Source organism: Rhincodon typus, chromosome 1 (genome assembly GCF_021869965.1).
Source record: "Rhincodon typus isolate 14 chromosome 1, sRhiTyp1.1, whole genome shotgun sequence".
NCBI classification, from domain to species: domain Eukaryota; kingdom Metazoa; phylum Chordata; class Chondrichthyes; order Orectolobiformes; family Rhincodontidae; genus Rhincodon; species Rhincodon typus.
In genome coordinates, this window is record NC_063332.1 from 114,382,098 (window position 1) to 114,400,693 (window position 18,596).

At 39.5% G+C, this 18,596-nt stretch overlaps 1 protein-coding gene across 2 annotated transcripts in view; it reads right to left on the minus strand.

The window, feature by feature from the left end:
* Nucleotides 1-8,683: 8,683 nt before the first annotated feature.
* Nucleotides 8,684-18,596, minus strand: part of LOC109912015 (bifunctional heparan sulfate N-deacetylase/N-sulfotransferase 4-like) — a 149,745-nt gene continuing 139,832 nt past the window's right edge. For both annotated transcript variants that reach the window (XM_048598798.1, XM_048598789.1), the window contains one exon: nt 8,684-8,798. In XM_048598798.1, coding sequence (XP_048454755.1) covers nt 8,781-8,798 — 18 coding nt within the window. In that variant the 3' untranslated portion in view covers nt 8,684-8,780. The remainder of the gene's footprint in view (nt 8,799-18,596) is intronic.

Sequence of the window (18,596 nt, forward strand, 5' to 3'; positions counted from 1 at the left end):
AATGACGCTATCGTGCCTGCCTCTACACACCTCCACTGGCAACGCGTTCCAGGCACCCACCACCCTCTGCGTAAAGAACTTTCCATGCATATCTCCCTTAAACTTTTCCCCTCTCACCTTGAAATTGTGATTGACTCCCCCACTCTGCGAAAAAGCTTCTTGCTATCCACCCTGTCTATAGCTCTCATGATTTTGTAGACCTCAATCAGGTCCCCCCTCAACCTCCATCTTTCTAATGTAAATAATCCTAATCTACTCAACCTCTCTTCATAGCTCGCACCCTCCATACCAGGCAACATTCTGGTGAACCTCCTCTGCACCCTCTCCAAAGCATCCACATCCTTTTGGTAATGTGGCGACCAGAACTGTATGCAGTATTCCAAATGTGGTCGAACCAAAATCCTATACAACTGTAACATGACCTGCCAACTCTTGTACTCAATACCCCGTCCGATGATGTTGGAGATCTTGCCTGCTGGGTGGTGACCTGGGCTTCCTCGTTTTGGTAAGGCACATTGAACCACACGTCACTCAGATAGTGGCAAGGCCATTGAAAGGAATTCACCTGGATTCAGAGGCGTGTGTGTGTGTGTGTGTGTGTGTGTGTGTGTCTATCTGGGTGTGCGCGAGTGTGTGAGTGTGTGTGCTTGTGCATATCTGTCTGTGTATAAGTGTGTGTGTGTATGTGTGTGGATGCGTGTGTGTATGTGTGTGGATGCTTTTGTGTGTGTGTGTGAGCGCGCATACGTGCGTGAAGGTGTGTGTGTGTGTGTTTGCGTGTGTGGGTGTGCATACGTGTGTGTTTATTTGTATGTGTGGGTGTGTATATGTGTGTGGGTTTTTATATATATATCTGTGTGGGCGTGTGTGGTGGTGATGGGGGTATGGGGCAGGGAGGGGAAGTCTCACTTGCTGGCAGCTGTTGCTCAAGCAAAGGCCAACAGCTGAGGCATGTCACTGGGAAGGTTGAGGCAGCCGCAGGGATAAAAAAAACACTGGAATCCTAGGATCAGGGAATGACCCAGATCACAGATAGGTAATATGAAGGTGGGGTGGGATTACATAGGGTTTCACAGGAAGAGGGACCAGGAGCTCGGCGGCTAGGGACAGCCAGTAGCTTTTTTCCAACCCTCCCAAGGTGACAAGTCAGTTGCATGTTTTCGCTGCTATGCTACCTGTACTGATAGGTTGCTGCCCTTAAATGGTCATTAATTGGCTATTTAAGGGCTCCCTAATTAAATATCCCTCCTGACTTCAAGTTCACCATCAGCGAGAGTAGAAGGTTCTCCTCTTTATACCTGACCCACTTCATCTCGTAATCATTTTAAAGGCTTGGTTATTTCACCCTTCAATCTTCAAAGGGCTACAAGCCAGATCAATACAACCTGTATGTATAATAAAATCCTTGAAGCCATGCCACCATTCTGATGCATGGGCACTGCAACACTCCAAGGCTAAAATATCATTTCTTGAGATCTTGTGTCCAAAATGTAACACTTCAGGGGGGTTTGACCACAACTCTCTACAATTAAACACATCCATTTGTATGACAATTCTCTTGTAGTATAGGTTGACATTCCATTAGCTTTTTGATTTCTTCTGTAATTTGTCTATTCAGATGCTCACATGCCTTTGTGCAAAGCCTTTAGGAACACGTGTCCCATGTTATTAAGGAAAACATTTACATTTCTCACATCTACTCTGTATATTACAGTTCAATAAATTATTAACCCATATAACAAAAATCCTTGCAACTTCTTGAGCTTTAACATTTTGCTAATATTGTCCATGTGCAGCAATTAATTGAAAGGCTTATAGAAGTTCAGATAAACAAAACCCATTGATATTCTTCTACTCACTACTCTAGAAAATTTTGATTTAATCAAATAAGAAATGATTAAATATCTTTTGATCACCAGATACTTTTTCAAATGTGTCAATTACTCTCTCTGTAACATCAGATTCCAGTAATTTGCACATAATATATTCCACACAGATCTGTATTCATTTGATTTCTCTGTCCTCCTTCTCAACAATATGGTGATATTGAAATTTCCCAAACTACCGATGCAATTCCAACTTCAAGAACGCACTGGAAATGTGTGGTTAATGCACTTTCAATTCCTTCACCTACATCTTTTAATATTCTAGATGAGAGACCTTCCAGTCCTAGAGACCTGTATATATACAGTTCCATTATTTTCTCCATTATCATTTTTAAAACCTAATATTGAATTCACAAAACTCATCCGATTCTTGTTGATATTTTGTTCTTTCCTCTACAATGAAAATACAACATAATAATATAAAAAGTGTGCTACTTCCTAACTGTCCATTGTATTCTTTAATGGACCCATACTCTTTTTCTCTTACTGTGATATGCCATGCTGTAACTTAGGACGTGGAAGAGAGAGAGGAACTTTGTGAAATTACAATCATTCAGGAAGAGTCGTTGAACAAAGAGATGGAGCTACGGACTGTCAAATCCTAAGTTCTTGATGGACTTCATCCTAGGGTCTTAAAAGAAGTGGCTAATGGGATAGTAGATGTGTTGGTGTTAATTTTTCAAAATTTGCTAGATTCAGCAAATGTTCCTTCAGATTGAGAAGTAGCAAATATACAACTCTATTTAAGAATGGAGAGAGGCAGCAAACAGGAAAGTATAGGGCAGTTAGCTTGACGTCTGACATTGATGTTGTAATCAATCGTGGGGAAGGTTATAGCTGGCAGTTAGAAAAACTGAAAGTAACCAGAAAGAGTCAGCACAGTTTTGCAAAAGAGAAGTCATATTTAACCAATTTGTTGGAGTTCATTCAAGGAGTAGCATGTGCTGCGAAGGGGAATTGTATATATAAAATTTGGATTTCCAGAAGGCATTTGACGAGGTGTCACATAAATGCACTTACATAACATAGGAGCTCATGGTCTAGGGGCTAACACAGTAGTATGGATTGAAGATTAGCTGACTGGCAGAAAACAGAGTACGCATAAATATGGGTTGAATCTTTCTTGGCTAAGTGCAAGTGACAACGTGTTTCTTTGAATCGTTTCTCACCCAGTGTTGATGCTTGGTGTGTTTGCTCATCATATCTTGCTGAATTTGCCTCATTAGCTACCTACTCTGCCCCTACCCTGTTGGTACTGAGTGGTACTGAGAGGTAGAGGAAGTGGATGCCAATCAAATGGACTGCTTTGTGCTGGATGATGACAAGCTTCTTCAGTGCTGTTGGAGCTGCACTCATCCAGACAAGTGGGGAGTATTCATCACACTCCTGACTTGTGCCCTGTACATGAAGGACAGGGTCTGGGGAGTCAAGAAGTGAGTTACTCGCCACTGTATTTATAGGTTCTGACTGCTCTTGTATCCTTTACATTTATATGTCGAGTCAAGTGTAGTTTCTTTCTCTATTCACTTGTGGGATGTTGCTGGCAGGCCAGCATTTACTACTGGTCCCTAGCTGCCCTTGAGAAAGTGGTAAAAACTGAAAGAACTGCAGACGCTTTCAGTCAGGAACAAAAATAAAAGTTTTTGGAAAAACTCAGCCGGTCTGGCAGCATCTGTGAAGAAAAAAATCAGGGTTAACGTTTCAAGTCCTTTGACATTCCTCACATCTGATTCCAGCCCCCAACTTACCATATGCCATTCCTGGAACAACTTGCCAGTGCCTGGATATCCAGGACTTAATTGGCATCCATCGCAGCCATGTCATTTTAAAAGCCTGACCAGACAAGCATGGCCAGTTCAGAAATGCCCTGTACGGTTCCTGAACATTTTCTCCAGAGATAGCGGGCAGGGGGAGATTGGTAACCCACTTTTTATGCAGGCACTTGGAGGTCCTACTGGTTGGGATGATGCAGGCATGGGCTGACCTCTTCCCCGAGGAACCACGGCACCAGATCATGCCAACCTAGTCCAACATTGGTATTCTGGTCCATTCAGTCTCTGCTCAGTGCAATCTGGGGGAATGTCCAGCACTGTAGGAATAAGGTTAAAAATCTTTGCTCCTCCACCAATGCAAATATCACCATTTTAGGACAGAGGAGAGGATAATTTTTTCCCCTCATGCATTGTGCGACTTTGAAACTCTGCGCAGAAGACAGTGGAGATGGAATAATTAAGGTGAAGGTAGATAGATTCTCGTTAGGCAATGGAATCACAGATTATTGGGGGTTGGTAGGAATGTGGAATTTGAATCACAAACAGATCAGCAACGAATGGCAATGCAGGCTTCAGAAGCTAAATAGTCTACTCCAGCTCCAAGTTCATATGTTCTGTGATATAAACTACCTGATATACTTTTTTAGATATCATTTATCTAACAGATGGGTTTTGGATTTTAGCTCAGTGACATTTGGTTTTTCTGTCTATCACAGAAACATTATTACCTATGTAAGTATTTCTGTAGCCATGGTGATTTCATTTACAACAGTTTGGCAACACTAATGGGGTTTATTTACCTTTGAATATTTTATGGCTTAGCAAGGTAAACCATTGCACTTTAAGATCTGTGAGAGATTTCTAGGCTTAGAGGATTTTTTGGGCTTAGGGAAAATATCCATACCTCAGTGAGAAATACATTTTTCAGTTTTGATTGTTTGTCAGAAGTTATGTAAGCTCGTAGATAGAGATGCTTCTAAGATGGAGTTGATGGCCTAGAGGTAATTATCGCTAGGCTATTAATCCAGAGACCCTGATGATATTCTGGGGACCTGGGTTCGAATCCTGCCATGGCAGATGGTAGAATTTGAATTCAATAAATATCTGGAATTAGAGGTTTAATGATGACCATGAATCCATTGTCAATTGTCAGGAAAACCCCATCTGGTTCACTAATGTCCCTCAGGGAAGGAAACTGCCATCCTTACTTGGTCTGGCCTGCATGTGACTCCAGACCCACAGCAATGTGGTTGACACTTAATGCAACCTGGGACATGTAACAAATGCTGGCCTGGCCGGTGCCGCCCACATCCCGTGAATAAATTAAGAGTAGTACTCCTGAGGAAAAAGTGGCAAATGTAGTAAAATTAGATAACCTGAGACTAAGGGGTTAATAGTAGTTTGAAACTATAAGTATTGGGTTAAAACCCTGAAGAGGTTACTTGAAGCTGAGTATGTTTAAACTCAGGTGTATGATAGCTCCACCAAGAAGCGATAAGTGTTTCCTGTATTAGTGTTAAAGTCACAGTTAAGTTAAGCCTATTGAGATGGTAGGAATACTTTTTTCTCTGGTCTGGGGTGACCTTGTAGTGGTTTATAAAATCATGAGGGGCATATATAAGGTGAATAGCGATGGTGCTTTCCTGAGGCTAGGAGAGTTCAAAACCAGCGGGGCATATTTTTAAGGTGAGAGGAGAAAGATTTAAAAAGGACAATGAGGAGAAACGTTTTTACACAGAGAGTGGTTTGTGTGTGGAATAAACTGGTAGAGGTATTGGTTGATTCAGCTATGATTACAACATTTAAAAGACATTTGGATAAGCCCATGAATAGGAAAGGTTTGGAGGGATGTGGACCAAATGCAGGCAGGTGGCATTAGTTTAGTTTGGGAATATGCTCAGCATGGACGAGTTGGATCGAATAGTCTGTATCTGTGCTGTATGATTCTATGACTCTATGAGTACTGCATAAGGGATACTGTTGGCTACTGTATAAAGGAAGTTTATTTTGGAACTTGTGAAGGAGTATCTTTGGATTAAGGGAATTATATTTTTTACTGTGTGGGTAAAAATCTTTGAACTTGTTATTAATAGCGTGGTTTATTCTATTTTATATTTATCTCTTTTGTTCAATTCACTTCTTTGTGTTTATATTACAATGAGAGTTCACCTCATCAAAACTGAAACAAAACAGAAGATAATCTATCCAGCCAGGTTTCAGCCTGGGATCTGACTTATCCAGTAATTTCATCAGTTGGGATCATAACCGTCATACATTGAAATAATATGTTTGCTGTCACCTTTGACATTCTTTGCAGGTTCTTTCCCATGTTTCCACTTTTTTAAATCTTATTACTTTCTTATCAGCCCTTCATTGTTTTTCATAACTGTCCCATTCTGAACAATTTCTATTTTTCCTTTTACTTGTACAAGACTTTTTTTGTTAGCTTGTTCCATCTCTGATTTGTTGATCATGATTGTTTAGTTACACAAGGCAAGTCTTTGCTTTTTAGGAATGCGTACTGGTTTTATATTGTCCCAAATATTCCCTCAAACCCTTTCCACTATTTATATGTAAATTTCCTTGTTGACAGTAAAACCTGCTTTCCTGCAGACAGTTTTATTATTATCTCTTCAAAGTTTATCTGCTTCTACTTTAAATTATTTTATGACCATCCTTCTCTTCCTCATAACTAACATACAGTTCAGTCATAGTATGACTGATATTTGCAAAATATTCTCTTACTGTCATACTGTAAACTAATTCTGGTTAATTACTCGCTATGTCCTGTTCTCTCTGACAGCTTCAAAACCTACTAGGCTGGACTGTTGTCTTCAATGTGGGTTGTGGGGGAACAGGAAAATTCCCATATATGCCTGTCTGCATTGGGAAAAAGTAAGCCTAGAGTTGGGATTTTCATTGCAGGTATAGGGGAGGGCTGCAGTCAGCTATAGAATGCTTGGAGTCTAAATGCAGCAATTTATATTCAAGCATCAGCTTCTTGCTTTTTACAGTATATAGAGCTACTTGAAAATTGGAAGAAATACTAATTAAGTGCTACCACAGTAGTAAATATTGGTCTGCTGCCTCCCGACTTTGAAGCGCAAACAGGGAGGTAGCAGGACAATATTCAGCTCAAATCTGTCACCCACATGCCTTGCAGAATATTAGCCTATCATGTTATTTGGAAGAAGCATATGTTTACTGTTGCATCAGTATATGGATTTCTCTTTTACTTCGTGTATCAATTTATATTTATTAAAACCATGCACCTTCTCAATATTCTCCCTAGTTTCCTATTTTCCTGGGACACAAACTTACTGTGACCTAAAAGGGAGGTGATCAACTAAGTGTCAGCTAATGACGTCCTGACTCAATGGTAAAACAGAGCAGGTACCCGAACACAGAATTAACCCGCTTCTGATTTTCTAGATCCAAATAATACCAAGATTAGAAAATTCTAAATCTGAAAGTAGCAGAACCTGGAGAGATCTCTGCACTCAGTTTCCCTAGTCTGCATTCCCTTTCAGCAAGACTTTATGGGAATCAGTTTTGAGGTTATATAGCCAGTCACTGCACTGTTAAACCTGGTACAACTGTAAAGCTACACTAAATGCTCAACACGATGCCTCAAGGCCAGGCTTAACCCACACTTTTGCTTGGGTTATATAATTTGATTAGTTTGCTCATTTCATGTCAATGAAAGTTCAGTTTGTCTCATGTGCCTCTATGAATCCATAAAATCGAGTTAATTGCATGAATGGATGTTCATGTGTGATGGATCGGTGTGGTATCATGCCTTGTTAGGATTATGTGCTGGAAATCGAGCCCCACTATACCCAGAGTTGTAACAGAAGTTAAGGATCTTATAAAAGAATGCAAAATCCAATTTATTTAGCTCTATAGTCCCAGGTTAATTGAAAGCATGGACCAGCTTCCTGCACTTAACAAGAATTATTATTTATTACAAATAAAGTTATCACACAAACCAACAATTTTTTTCCCACCAGTGCAAAGGAAATGAAGTACAAGAACAGTTCCTCCAATGGATTTTAAACACTTTTTTGTAGTTCAAGCTGACCACACTCCTTGTCTGTGTCACAGTTCTGAAGTCAGAGCTACCTCAATTGACACAAGCAGTGTAACATAACTGACCATCTAGTAATTTTATTTAATTTCTGCAGGAGACCTTTAGGAATAATTCATGCCTGTAACTTTTCTTAGTATGTCTCAACAATAGTTTAGTAGACCATGGGTAATGTAGCATGTCATTTACAGTTTGATCTGCCAGTCTAATGAAGCATTATTTCAGTGTTATGTTGCTCATGATCCACTCAGAAAAGAAGCAAGATGGCTGCCCTTCACAGCGAGCTGACATCTATCAAGGGGCAGCAGCACTGCACACCAATTATTACACTGCTGTTGACAATACACCTGCATTGAAATTTCATCGCTCTCCCAGCTTCACATTTAATTGGGAACAGTGCAACAACTCATTATTTAATTTAACAGTTTCTTATAAAAGATATAAATGTCCCAAGACCGATGAAGAATTAATTTAATACTGTGTTCCACAAAGTGCAGCAGAACACCCAAGACACAACACCCTGTCGCATTATTTTGTCCAAGAAAATTACCCTGAAACCCTTGAATGTGAAAATGTTTCACGCTAACTGCCATTTGCTTCATCTATTTTCTTCAACTTTTATACAAAACACATTTTTTTCAAAATTCTTCAGAATGTTGAAACTTTCCAAAATCACATTTTATTTTGATAAATTTATTGCACATTATTCTGCTTAATGGCTTCAGGAATCAACATAAATAAAATGGATTATCTTTATCATATGCATCTAGTATAAAAAGGGGTTACATGTTACTCTTTCATGACTGCCAATTTAATAAAACAAATTTCCAAACATGGTCTGCTATTATGAAATGCCCCTTTCTTTCAATGCATTGTCCCAAAAGTAATCCTGATGCTTATTCTATGATCTGGAAATCGATGAAATTGTGTTAAATTGGGGGCAAAGGTATATTGCTGCAGAATTTCAGAATGCCTGCTTATCTGGTAACTCAATCGTGTATCAGTTGTAAGTTGCAGCCCACTTTAGCGTGCTGATCAATCAAGTATTTGAACCTACAAAGCAGCAAAATGGAGTTTAAATTATTTATCGTTATTAAATCAACAACAGTAACTTCAATTTTATAAATTAAGTTTAACATACACAAGCACTATATGTGGATTACAGCACCAAATCCTGGAGGGGAAAGAAAATGTAGCTATGTTTTGAACTAGTTGAAGTTGACAAGTAGTAGCCTGTGTACAATTGTATCTATGTAGCAACTTGAATGTGGTTAAATATCTCAAGATGTTTCACAGCAGCAGGATCAAACACAATCTAACATTGAGGCTCATAAGGTCCCATTACAGCTGTAAGTCAAACATTTGTCAAAAAGGTAGGTTTTGAGAAGCTTCTCGAAGAAACAAAGTGAGGTCCAGAGATTGACAGATTTAAAAAAGAATTCCTGTGCTTAGGATTGAAGCAGAAGAAGACATACCTCACAATATAGCAGTAATGCAAATTGGGGATAGGGATGAGCATGAGCTGAGAATTGGAGCACTGCGCAAATCTCAGATGGTTGAAGGGCTGGAGGATGTTACAAAGAGGGGAAGGAAGTGAGGCCATTAAGAGATTTTTAAATACTTATGACAAGATTAAAATTGAATTTTTTTCAATATAGATTAGCAAATAAGAGTTGAGAGCAAAAGGAATTTGGCACAAATTAGCATATAAGCAGCAGAGTTTTGAATGTCATCAAGTATATACAGAATGAGAAAATGGGAGGTTGGCAAAGAGAGCAGTCAAGTAAAAAGTTAATAATGTTAATGTTAACAAAGACATGTTAAGGGTTACAGCAGGTGAGGTAAGGATACAGGCAGATGATGTTATGAGAATGAAGCATGATGATGAAATGATGTGTAGTTGAAAGCTCACCTTGAGTTAAATGTGATGTCAAGGTTGCAAGTGACCAGTTCAGCAACAGGCATTCGACAGGAAGAAGAATGGATTTAGTGTTGAGGGAATAGAGTTTATGTTGATGCTGAAGACAATTGCTTTATCTTCTCAATATTTCATTGGAGGGAATTTCTGCTCAATCAAAACTGAATGTTGGCTGTGCAGCTTGACATATCACAGTTGGTCTAGGGGCTCAGAGAGATGGTGGTGAAGTATAGCTGAAAGTCATCAGCATAAATATAAAACTTGACACTGTGTTTTCAGAAGATGTCACCAGTGACTATTATGGAGATAACAAATAGGAGGGAACCAATGATTGATCTTCTGGGGACTCCAGAAGTAATTGTGCAGGAATAGGAAATGGAGCCATTTCGAGCAATTGTCTGGCTGCTACTGGATTGATAGTTGAGTGCAGTCACAGCCAAGTGGAAGAAGAGAAGTTGCAGGAGGAGGAGAGTGGGGCCAACTCTGTCAGAGACTGCAGATAATTTGAAATGGATAAGGAGAAATGCAAGACCAGCAAGGAATACATTGGGGTAATTAAATATGAAGGCAATAACACCGCAGAAGAAGGTTATAGTGGTGGAGGGACTGGAATCGGGTAGAATGAAGTTGACATAATATGTCTTGGTGACCATACAGTCTGATGGTAAGTTGAGGGTTGAACACGATGGCTACGTAAATAGCCTTTTGTTCAGTCTAAAAACATGGTTAAGGTAGGGGATACTTTAGGGGAAAGGGAGTAAGATTTGTGGCAGGTTTAGAAAACAATGGGATAAAAGAATAAAATATTCATATATAATGGACCACACCAGCAATAAATTTTCTTTTTTCATTGTTCTGTGTAATCAGGCCCAAGTAACATGTAGGAAAGGAAAGTTTGCACTGAAAGCATCGTAATATGGAGCTTTGGTGAACTATTCATTGAACCTAGTTCTTCAGTTCACTGGGCTGACTAGTACATTGTGTGAGTGATCTTCCCATGTGACTGAGACACAATTTTATTAAATAATCCATCTTCAGGATGGGGTCCTGAAGAGGTCACCCACTGGTGCTGTAGTGTTTAGGAAGTTGATTTTGATGTCATGAATATGGCCAAAGTAGCTATACTTTGTATGACTAATCCGAAGCTAAACATTCATACAGTTGATTGCTACACAGACCCCTTAGGAAACAGATAGCCCATTGAATGCTGGTCATGAACGAGAGACATACAAGCAGCAACTCACCAAAATTTTAAAGCTTTCACATTTACATTTAAAAAGAACTTGATAGAAAGTACACACTGATGGCTCAAGCTGCGTCCCAGTAGCTCAGTAGCTCACAGCAATCTCTCTTAGCACCATTGGCTAGCACCTGCACAGTTAGACTTTGGAAGATGCAAGTAATGAGCTCAAGGAAGTAACACCAGTGCATGGGTGATAAGTAGTAAGTGCGGTTGGCAGATGAGAAACAGTCACATACTTCCCAGAGGATGAGTGTGACTCTTTCTTCAGTTCAGGGACAAGGGAATCTGACCTTGAAAGGTCTGTTTATAAAGTTGCTCTTGAGCAGGAGTTGCTATAAGGACATATAAACCTATTCAAGATGTGCTGCATGGTCTCCAATTTGATTGAGGATCAATAGAAGCCTCTATATTTATTCACTTGTGGAATTTGAGGATTGCTGGTGAAACTAGCATTTGCTGTATGTCCCTAATTGCGCCTCACATAGTGGCATTGAGCCACCTCCTTGAACAATTCCATGTGGTGTAGGTCAGGCAGGTATTCCAGGATTTGTCTCAGAGACAGTAAAGGACTAGAGAATATTTCAGTGTCAGGATTGTCTGTGTTTTGAAGGGGAATTTGCAGATGGTAGTGTTTCCATGCATCTATCACCCTTGCCTTCTAACTGGTCATGGTCAAGTTGCTGTGAAGGAGGCTTGGTGAGTTACAACAGTGTACTGTGTCAATGGTACATATGCTACCACTGTGCCAGTGATGGATATATTAATTTGGAAGGTTGTCATAGGACTGTCAGTCAAGCAGGCTACTTTGCTCTGGATAGTGTTAAGCTTCTCGAGTGTATTTAGAATTGTGTTGATTCAGACAAAATGGAGCATATTTTATCACACTTCTGACTTGTGCTTTGTAGGTGATGAACAGGTTCTGGGAGATCAATCTTATGGGTAACCTCATGAATAGGACCTCGGCCATCAGCTCACCATGTAGGTTTGATGCTGAAAAAGATCTTTTCAAAACTATCCTACATAATGACAGATGGTCTAATGAAATCATTCATTGTATATTGCAAAAACTCATGAAAGACCTCATGTCCACCATGTCCACAGGAGATGCTGTCCCAAAAAAATTGAACAACAGATGAAGCTAACTGTCTCAAACTGTGATGAAGCAATAAGCCCACAAGTCGCTTTCTCTACAAACGGGATGCTGTTGTCAAGTCAAAAGGTTACTCTGTCTCGCACCCAAATGAGTAAAATGACATAAGAGTTTTATTGTCGGCATGATGCCAGTTATCTGGGCCAAGCGTCCCAATGCAGACCATATCAAACAATATGCTTCATCGACCATTTGAAACACATATAGTGTGCCAATCCTGCTCAAATTTCATGTGATTAAAAGCCTTTAAAAAAGTATGGCCGCCATTAGATGTGACCCTGCTATTGGAAATCATTTATGAAATAATCCAGTATGAGCCAAAAGTTATATCAGAAACTAATTGAAGATCAATAGCTGGGCTTGCACTGTAAGACACTTGCAAGGACAGGTAGTTCTGCTATAACGCATGTTTTGTTAACATGAATTGGCCATAATGCGATTGATGAATAGTGGACACTGTTTGGACAACGTGAACTTTCTGCTCTTCAGGTATAGTGATTTTCTATAACGATTTCCCTATAACGTGATTTTCTATCATGCAAGGTCACACAAGAATGCAACTATCATGTTATAGGAGAACTACCTGTACTAGAAACTACATATATTCACACACAGGGCCTGGTTTTAAGCTTGCAAAAGGAATTTGTACATGCATTGCACAATTTGCATGTTTAAAAGAAAGTGTAATGGAGACTATCAATCTGTGCTGCATTCCCAAGGCAACCATTCTGACCAAGCAGAATCCACTTGCTCGGGCTGAGAATCAAGATTGACAGCTAAGTGGTTTTGCTTCATCTCCACATCAGCGATAGTCCAATGATGGCACCCTCCTTTCATTTCAGTCTGTTCCGATACCTGGGAGCCTATGTGAATCCCCAGTTTATGACTACTATCTGAATCGAAACAAAATTCAACTACTAGAACTTAATAGTTTCCCTTCCTTCCTTTAAATAAAAACAAACTTAAGTATACAAGCAAACATATTTTTAAAATGTGTGTTAAACCCAGAACATCCTTTGAGAGAAGCCCTTGTGCTCAAAATGCTAACAATTTTGATGCATTTGTCTTTCTTTTCCTGGAACAATCTGACAGTGGAAATCCACCCAGTTAATTTTAGAGAATTCCTCTCTCTCCAGCATTTGTTCCAAGTTAGCTGGTTCATTCTAGAGGGCGGAATCTTATAGGGGTCTGAGCCATGAGGGTTATGGTAGAGTCATGTAAGGCCTATTTTGAAGTGGGCACGATTTCACATCAACTTCCATGTATTTGACAAGCAGTGTGATGAGTTTCTTGGTAGACATCAACAAAGGATAAATATGGTTCAATAAAGAAGGCAGAAGGGCACACCGTGAATTGTACCAGGCATATCTAAAAATGAGGTATCAACCTGGTGAAACTGTAAAACACGACTACTTGCATGCCAAACAACATAAGCAGCAAGTGGTAGACTGAGCTAAGCGATCTCACAACCAACATTTAACTGAGCGTAATCCTTGAGGTTCTCTACAAAAACTGGAGTCAATAGGTATCAGGGAGAACTCTGCAGTCACACCTGGCACAAAGAAAAATGGTTGTGGTTGTTTGAGGTCAGTCAACTCAATTTGAGGACATTTCTGCAGGAGTTCCTCATGGTAGTATCCAAGGCCCAGCCCACACTAGTAGCTTCAACGAGGAACTTCCCTCCATCATAAGGACAGAAGTAGGGGTGCTCACTGTTGATTGCACAATGTTCAGCACCATTCGCGACTCCTCAGATACTACAGCAGTTCATGTCCAAATGTAGCAAGAGCCAGGCTTGGACTAAAGAGTGGAAAGTAATATTCATTCCACACAAATGCTACCCAAGGATGATCTCCAACAAGAGAGAATCCAACCATTATTTCTTGGCATTCAAAGGTGAACCCCTCACTATCAACATCCTGGGGTATACCATTGACCAAAAACTCAACTGGATTCACCAGATAACTACACTGGCTACAACAGCAGGTCAGAGATTAGGAATCCTGCAGTAAGTAATTTACCTCCTGACTCCCCAAAGCCTATTCACCATCCACAAGGCTGGATGGAATATTCCTCACATGCCTAGATGGGTGCAGCCCCAGCAACACTCAAGAAACTTGACACCATCCAGAACAAAACAGACTGACTGATTGACTGGCACCACATCCATTCCCCGCACCTCTGACACTCAGAAGCAGCAGTGTGTGCGATCTACAAAACGCACTGCAGAAATTCACCAAACCCATGACCATTTCCATCTCAAAGAACAAGGGCAATAGTTTGTATGAGAACACTACCACCTGCAAGTTCCCCTCCAAACCACTCCTTATCCTGACTTGGAAATATATCACCCTTCCTTCAGGGTCGCCGTTTCTCTACCGAACAGCATTGTAGTCAATCCATAGCATGTGGACTGCAGCAGTTCAAGATGGCAGCTCATCACCACCTTATTAAAGGTAACCTGAGATGGACAATAAATACTGGCCAGCTAGCAATGTCCACATCCTTCGAATGAATTTTAAAAGAATAGCATTTTCATGTTCCCTAACCTTGCGTCAATTCTCACTGCTTCATAAATGGTGATAATAATTTGACCAATCTGTCTCACAGACTATTTACGTGCAAGTGCTATCCACATTTTAAAAAAATTTATAATAAACGTATTCAAATGACTAGAGCTCATCATGAATATAATTTGTGTATACTTATCATTATTTTCTCCCCTTCCTCAAAATTGTCTGTCATGAGACATTTCAAGGACTGTGGCTCTCTATTTTGGATAGTTCACTGATGTCACTTCAAGTCACACCTAAAGCAACTTCTCATGGTTCCTTGAGAATTCAAGGATGCAGGGTGTATTTGCCTATCAATTCAATTCTGTTGTTCTGCTGTAAAGTCAGATCTAAATCTGTTTTCATTCTGCTTAACTTTAATCCTTCCTTTTGATGATATCTGCCTCTTGTTTTCAACAAATTTGAAACCTGTTAACCAACGAACATTCTTTTCTCTGTAGCACAGTCCAAAGTCTCATCTGTTCCAAAAATTCCAAAGGAAATGATAGTTGCCCCAGGACTTTTTTCAAGGCATTTAATTAAACTATCTTCTTCTCCAAGTGCACAAGTTAGAACCTAATTCCCATTCATATGAGACATATTAGCATATAAACCAGCAACTCAAAACTATTGTACCTATACAGGGAGCACAACTGCATTTATATTTGATAGAATTTTAACGTGTAGCCACTTATTCACTTAACCCTTCCACTGGCTCAGAGTCAGAGGGCATCAGAAAATAATTTTAAACTGGTTTAAACTTTCTTCCCACCATTTTCCACAATGGACTGGGATTTCAGTTTTATATTTGTCCGTCAGTTGATGCTTTTGCAATTTTCAAACTTTATCTTTAGACAACCATCTTTTGCTATCTTATTCTAAATCACATATCCAGGTGAGGGACAAAACTGACACCAATTGTTACATGCTTAAAGATTGTTTTTACAGCGATACGCATTACAAACATGCATCGCCTAACTCAATGACCTAACAGTTTCAGCATGTTCCAACATGTAGGAACCCAAACAATTGCCCAGTAAATACACTGACAATTAAATATTCAATTATGATGCAATTAGCAATGGAAAGCTGTTGTAACTCTTCTCCAAACCACCCACCCCCAAAATTGAAAGATCCTTTTAACCTTCCCCCCAACCCCAATATCTAATTGAAGAGGGCTTTCTATTAAAAGGATTATCCATAAAAGTCAACTGTCTTACAGAATATACAAGGTATGTTCCATGAAATAGTGACTCAGTGCAGTTGCTTATGTGCAATTTTGCAACTTGTGTCAAAAAGAATGGCTGTATTTGGGAATGGTTCAGCTTTTTTACCCAGCAGTCATTGCTGATTGATGAATTGCCATACTCTGCCATCGATAAGATTGAGTTGGATTCACTGGATCAAAACCTATGGAATATACTGGATGATTTTGACCTCTGGTGGCGTTAAACTGCAGCTTAACTGGTTCAGTCCTATCTTCTGTACTCTGGGATTTTGTTCATATAAAGTCTTATACAATCATTAATGCACATAGCAGCCTAGACTGCATTTTTGGAAGGATGCCTTTCACACTTACTTCAGTAACTTACTATCCTCGTAGACAACAAGACATTAACATTTTAAATGTAGCATCCTAAGTAAAGGAGCAAAATTTCAAAAGTTATCTTTGGAGCAATATGAATGGAACTTGAAAAGAAAATAAGACATTGTTTACAGATTAAAAATTGCTCTATGCATGGGGGTGACTCTCTGCTTCTTGGTTTTCATTCTAAATCTAATTCTCACTTTCTTGCCTTGCCAGTGTCTTTCCCTCTCTCTTAAGGGATATATTTCCTCCTGCAGTGTAAATGAGCTAGCACTTCATTTACTAAGCTGTTATGCTGCCTCTAGTTGCATCATAGAATCTGATATTTTTCACCAAAGCTGAAACAACATGATTAGATCCATAAGCAGGAATTACTGGAGAAACTCAGCAGGTCTGGCAAAATCTGTGGTTGAAAGCAGAGTTAATATTTCAGGTCCAGTGACCCTACTTCAGAATTGAAAGTAGCTCGCAAAAAGTGGTATGCTGAAGACGGAGGACAGGAGTAAGAGGCAGTTTTGTAATGCAGGCAACGCAACTGTTAATTTGTACACATTATGGTCCGACAAACAGTAATGTGATAATGACCAGATAATCTGTTCCTTGGTAATGTTGCTTGAGGCGTACATATTGTCAGGACATCAGGGAGAACTGCCCTGCTCTACTTTGAAGATGGAGTTGGAATCTTTTAAATCTATATATAATGAGCAGATGTGAAATGACACTTGAACCCATAACCTTCTGTCTCAGTGGTGAGTGTGCTATAAACTGAGCCAAAATTGATACAAATATATTCCATCATTAATGCCTAGAGGCTATGAATAACTGTCCAATTAATGTCCCACACTCTTACAACATCTCCTTACTGTTTAATACAATGATTAACCAACTTTGTTTTGCTCAGCAACAGAATTATTATGATTTTCAAACTTCTCCAAAAAAAGTTTTGGAACATACACTATCATCTGATAATTGCCAGATCTTGAAATAAAAGTAAAATAATTTTCCATCTTCAGATCTAATCACTTTGTTCTGAGTAAGAACCAGTCACTTTGTGAATGTTTAACTTGTGACTACATTTAGAATTAGTAAGGTTTCACTAGTAGCACAAAGTCTTTTTACATGAATTGTAAAACTTGGCTCACATGCATGTTAGTCCAATCTCCCATCTTCCCTACAAGGAATAGTTTACACTCTGCTGAAGGGAAAGACCAGTGTAATTGAAATAATAAAATACATTCGCATAGGCCCTACAATGACTTTCTTGTTCTTGTAGCTTTATCTCTAGCTCACACTTTGTCCATGTAAAAATTGCGCAAGACAAGTCCACTGGCTTAGTACGCAAAAAGGTCTTTAAATCTATCGATGCCAAAGATGCCAGAAAAGTTGATTGTTTTATTTTCTGTAGGCATTTACTTACGGCTGTTTTGTACTTTGTGTACTGATTTATGTGCTCTGGACAACTATTTCCGCATTTATTGACAATAGTTTCACACAGTTGGCAATCTCAGTATAACTTGCAGAAATAAAGAATATTGCGGATGGCGTGGAATTAAATGGAATGATTTAGACGAGAAAGAAGAGCTTACTAGGTATCTGTTTGACCAAGTGTCGGTACTATCAGCTTTGAGTCAGTAGCATGAGAATTCAATCTTCAATCTAGTACACATGAGCATGCAATGTAGTTGACAACTTAGAGGAGTATTTTTTTCTGGACAATTTTTTTTTTAACCTATCTCGGTAGATGTAAAGGGTTGCTTATCGATGTTTTGAAGAATGGAATGCTTTTCTAGAGACCTTGTGAAAAAGTTATCCCTTAATCAATATTTCCAAAGATTGTTTGTCTCATTAAGTTTCTGAGGTCACTCAACCTGAAACGTTAACTCTGATTTCTCTCCACAGATGCTGCCAGACCTGCTGAGTTTTTCCAGCAATTTCTGTTTTTGGTTCATCTCATTGTTGTTTGTAGGAACCTGAGGTTTGCATGTCACAGCTCAAGGCTACTTCAAACAAACCCAGCAATCTCTGGAGAAACTCAGCAGCTCTGGCAGCATCTGTGGAGAAAAAGCAGAATCAATGTTTCAGGTCCAGCGACTGTTCTTCAGAACTGACTGAAACTAGGAAAAGGTGGTATATATGTAAGGTCCTGGGGAGTACTGCTGCACAAAGAGACCTTGGAGTGCAGGTTCATAGTTCCTTGAAAGCAGAGTCACAGGTAGATACGATAATGAAGAAGGCATTTGGTATGCTTGCCTTTATTAGTCAGTGCATTGAGTATAGGAGTTGGGAAGTCATGTTGCAGCTGTACAGGACATTGGTTAGGCCACTTTTGGAATACTGCGTGCAACTCTGGTCTCCCTGCTATAGGAAGGATAGAACATAGAACATACAGCAGAGTACAGG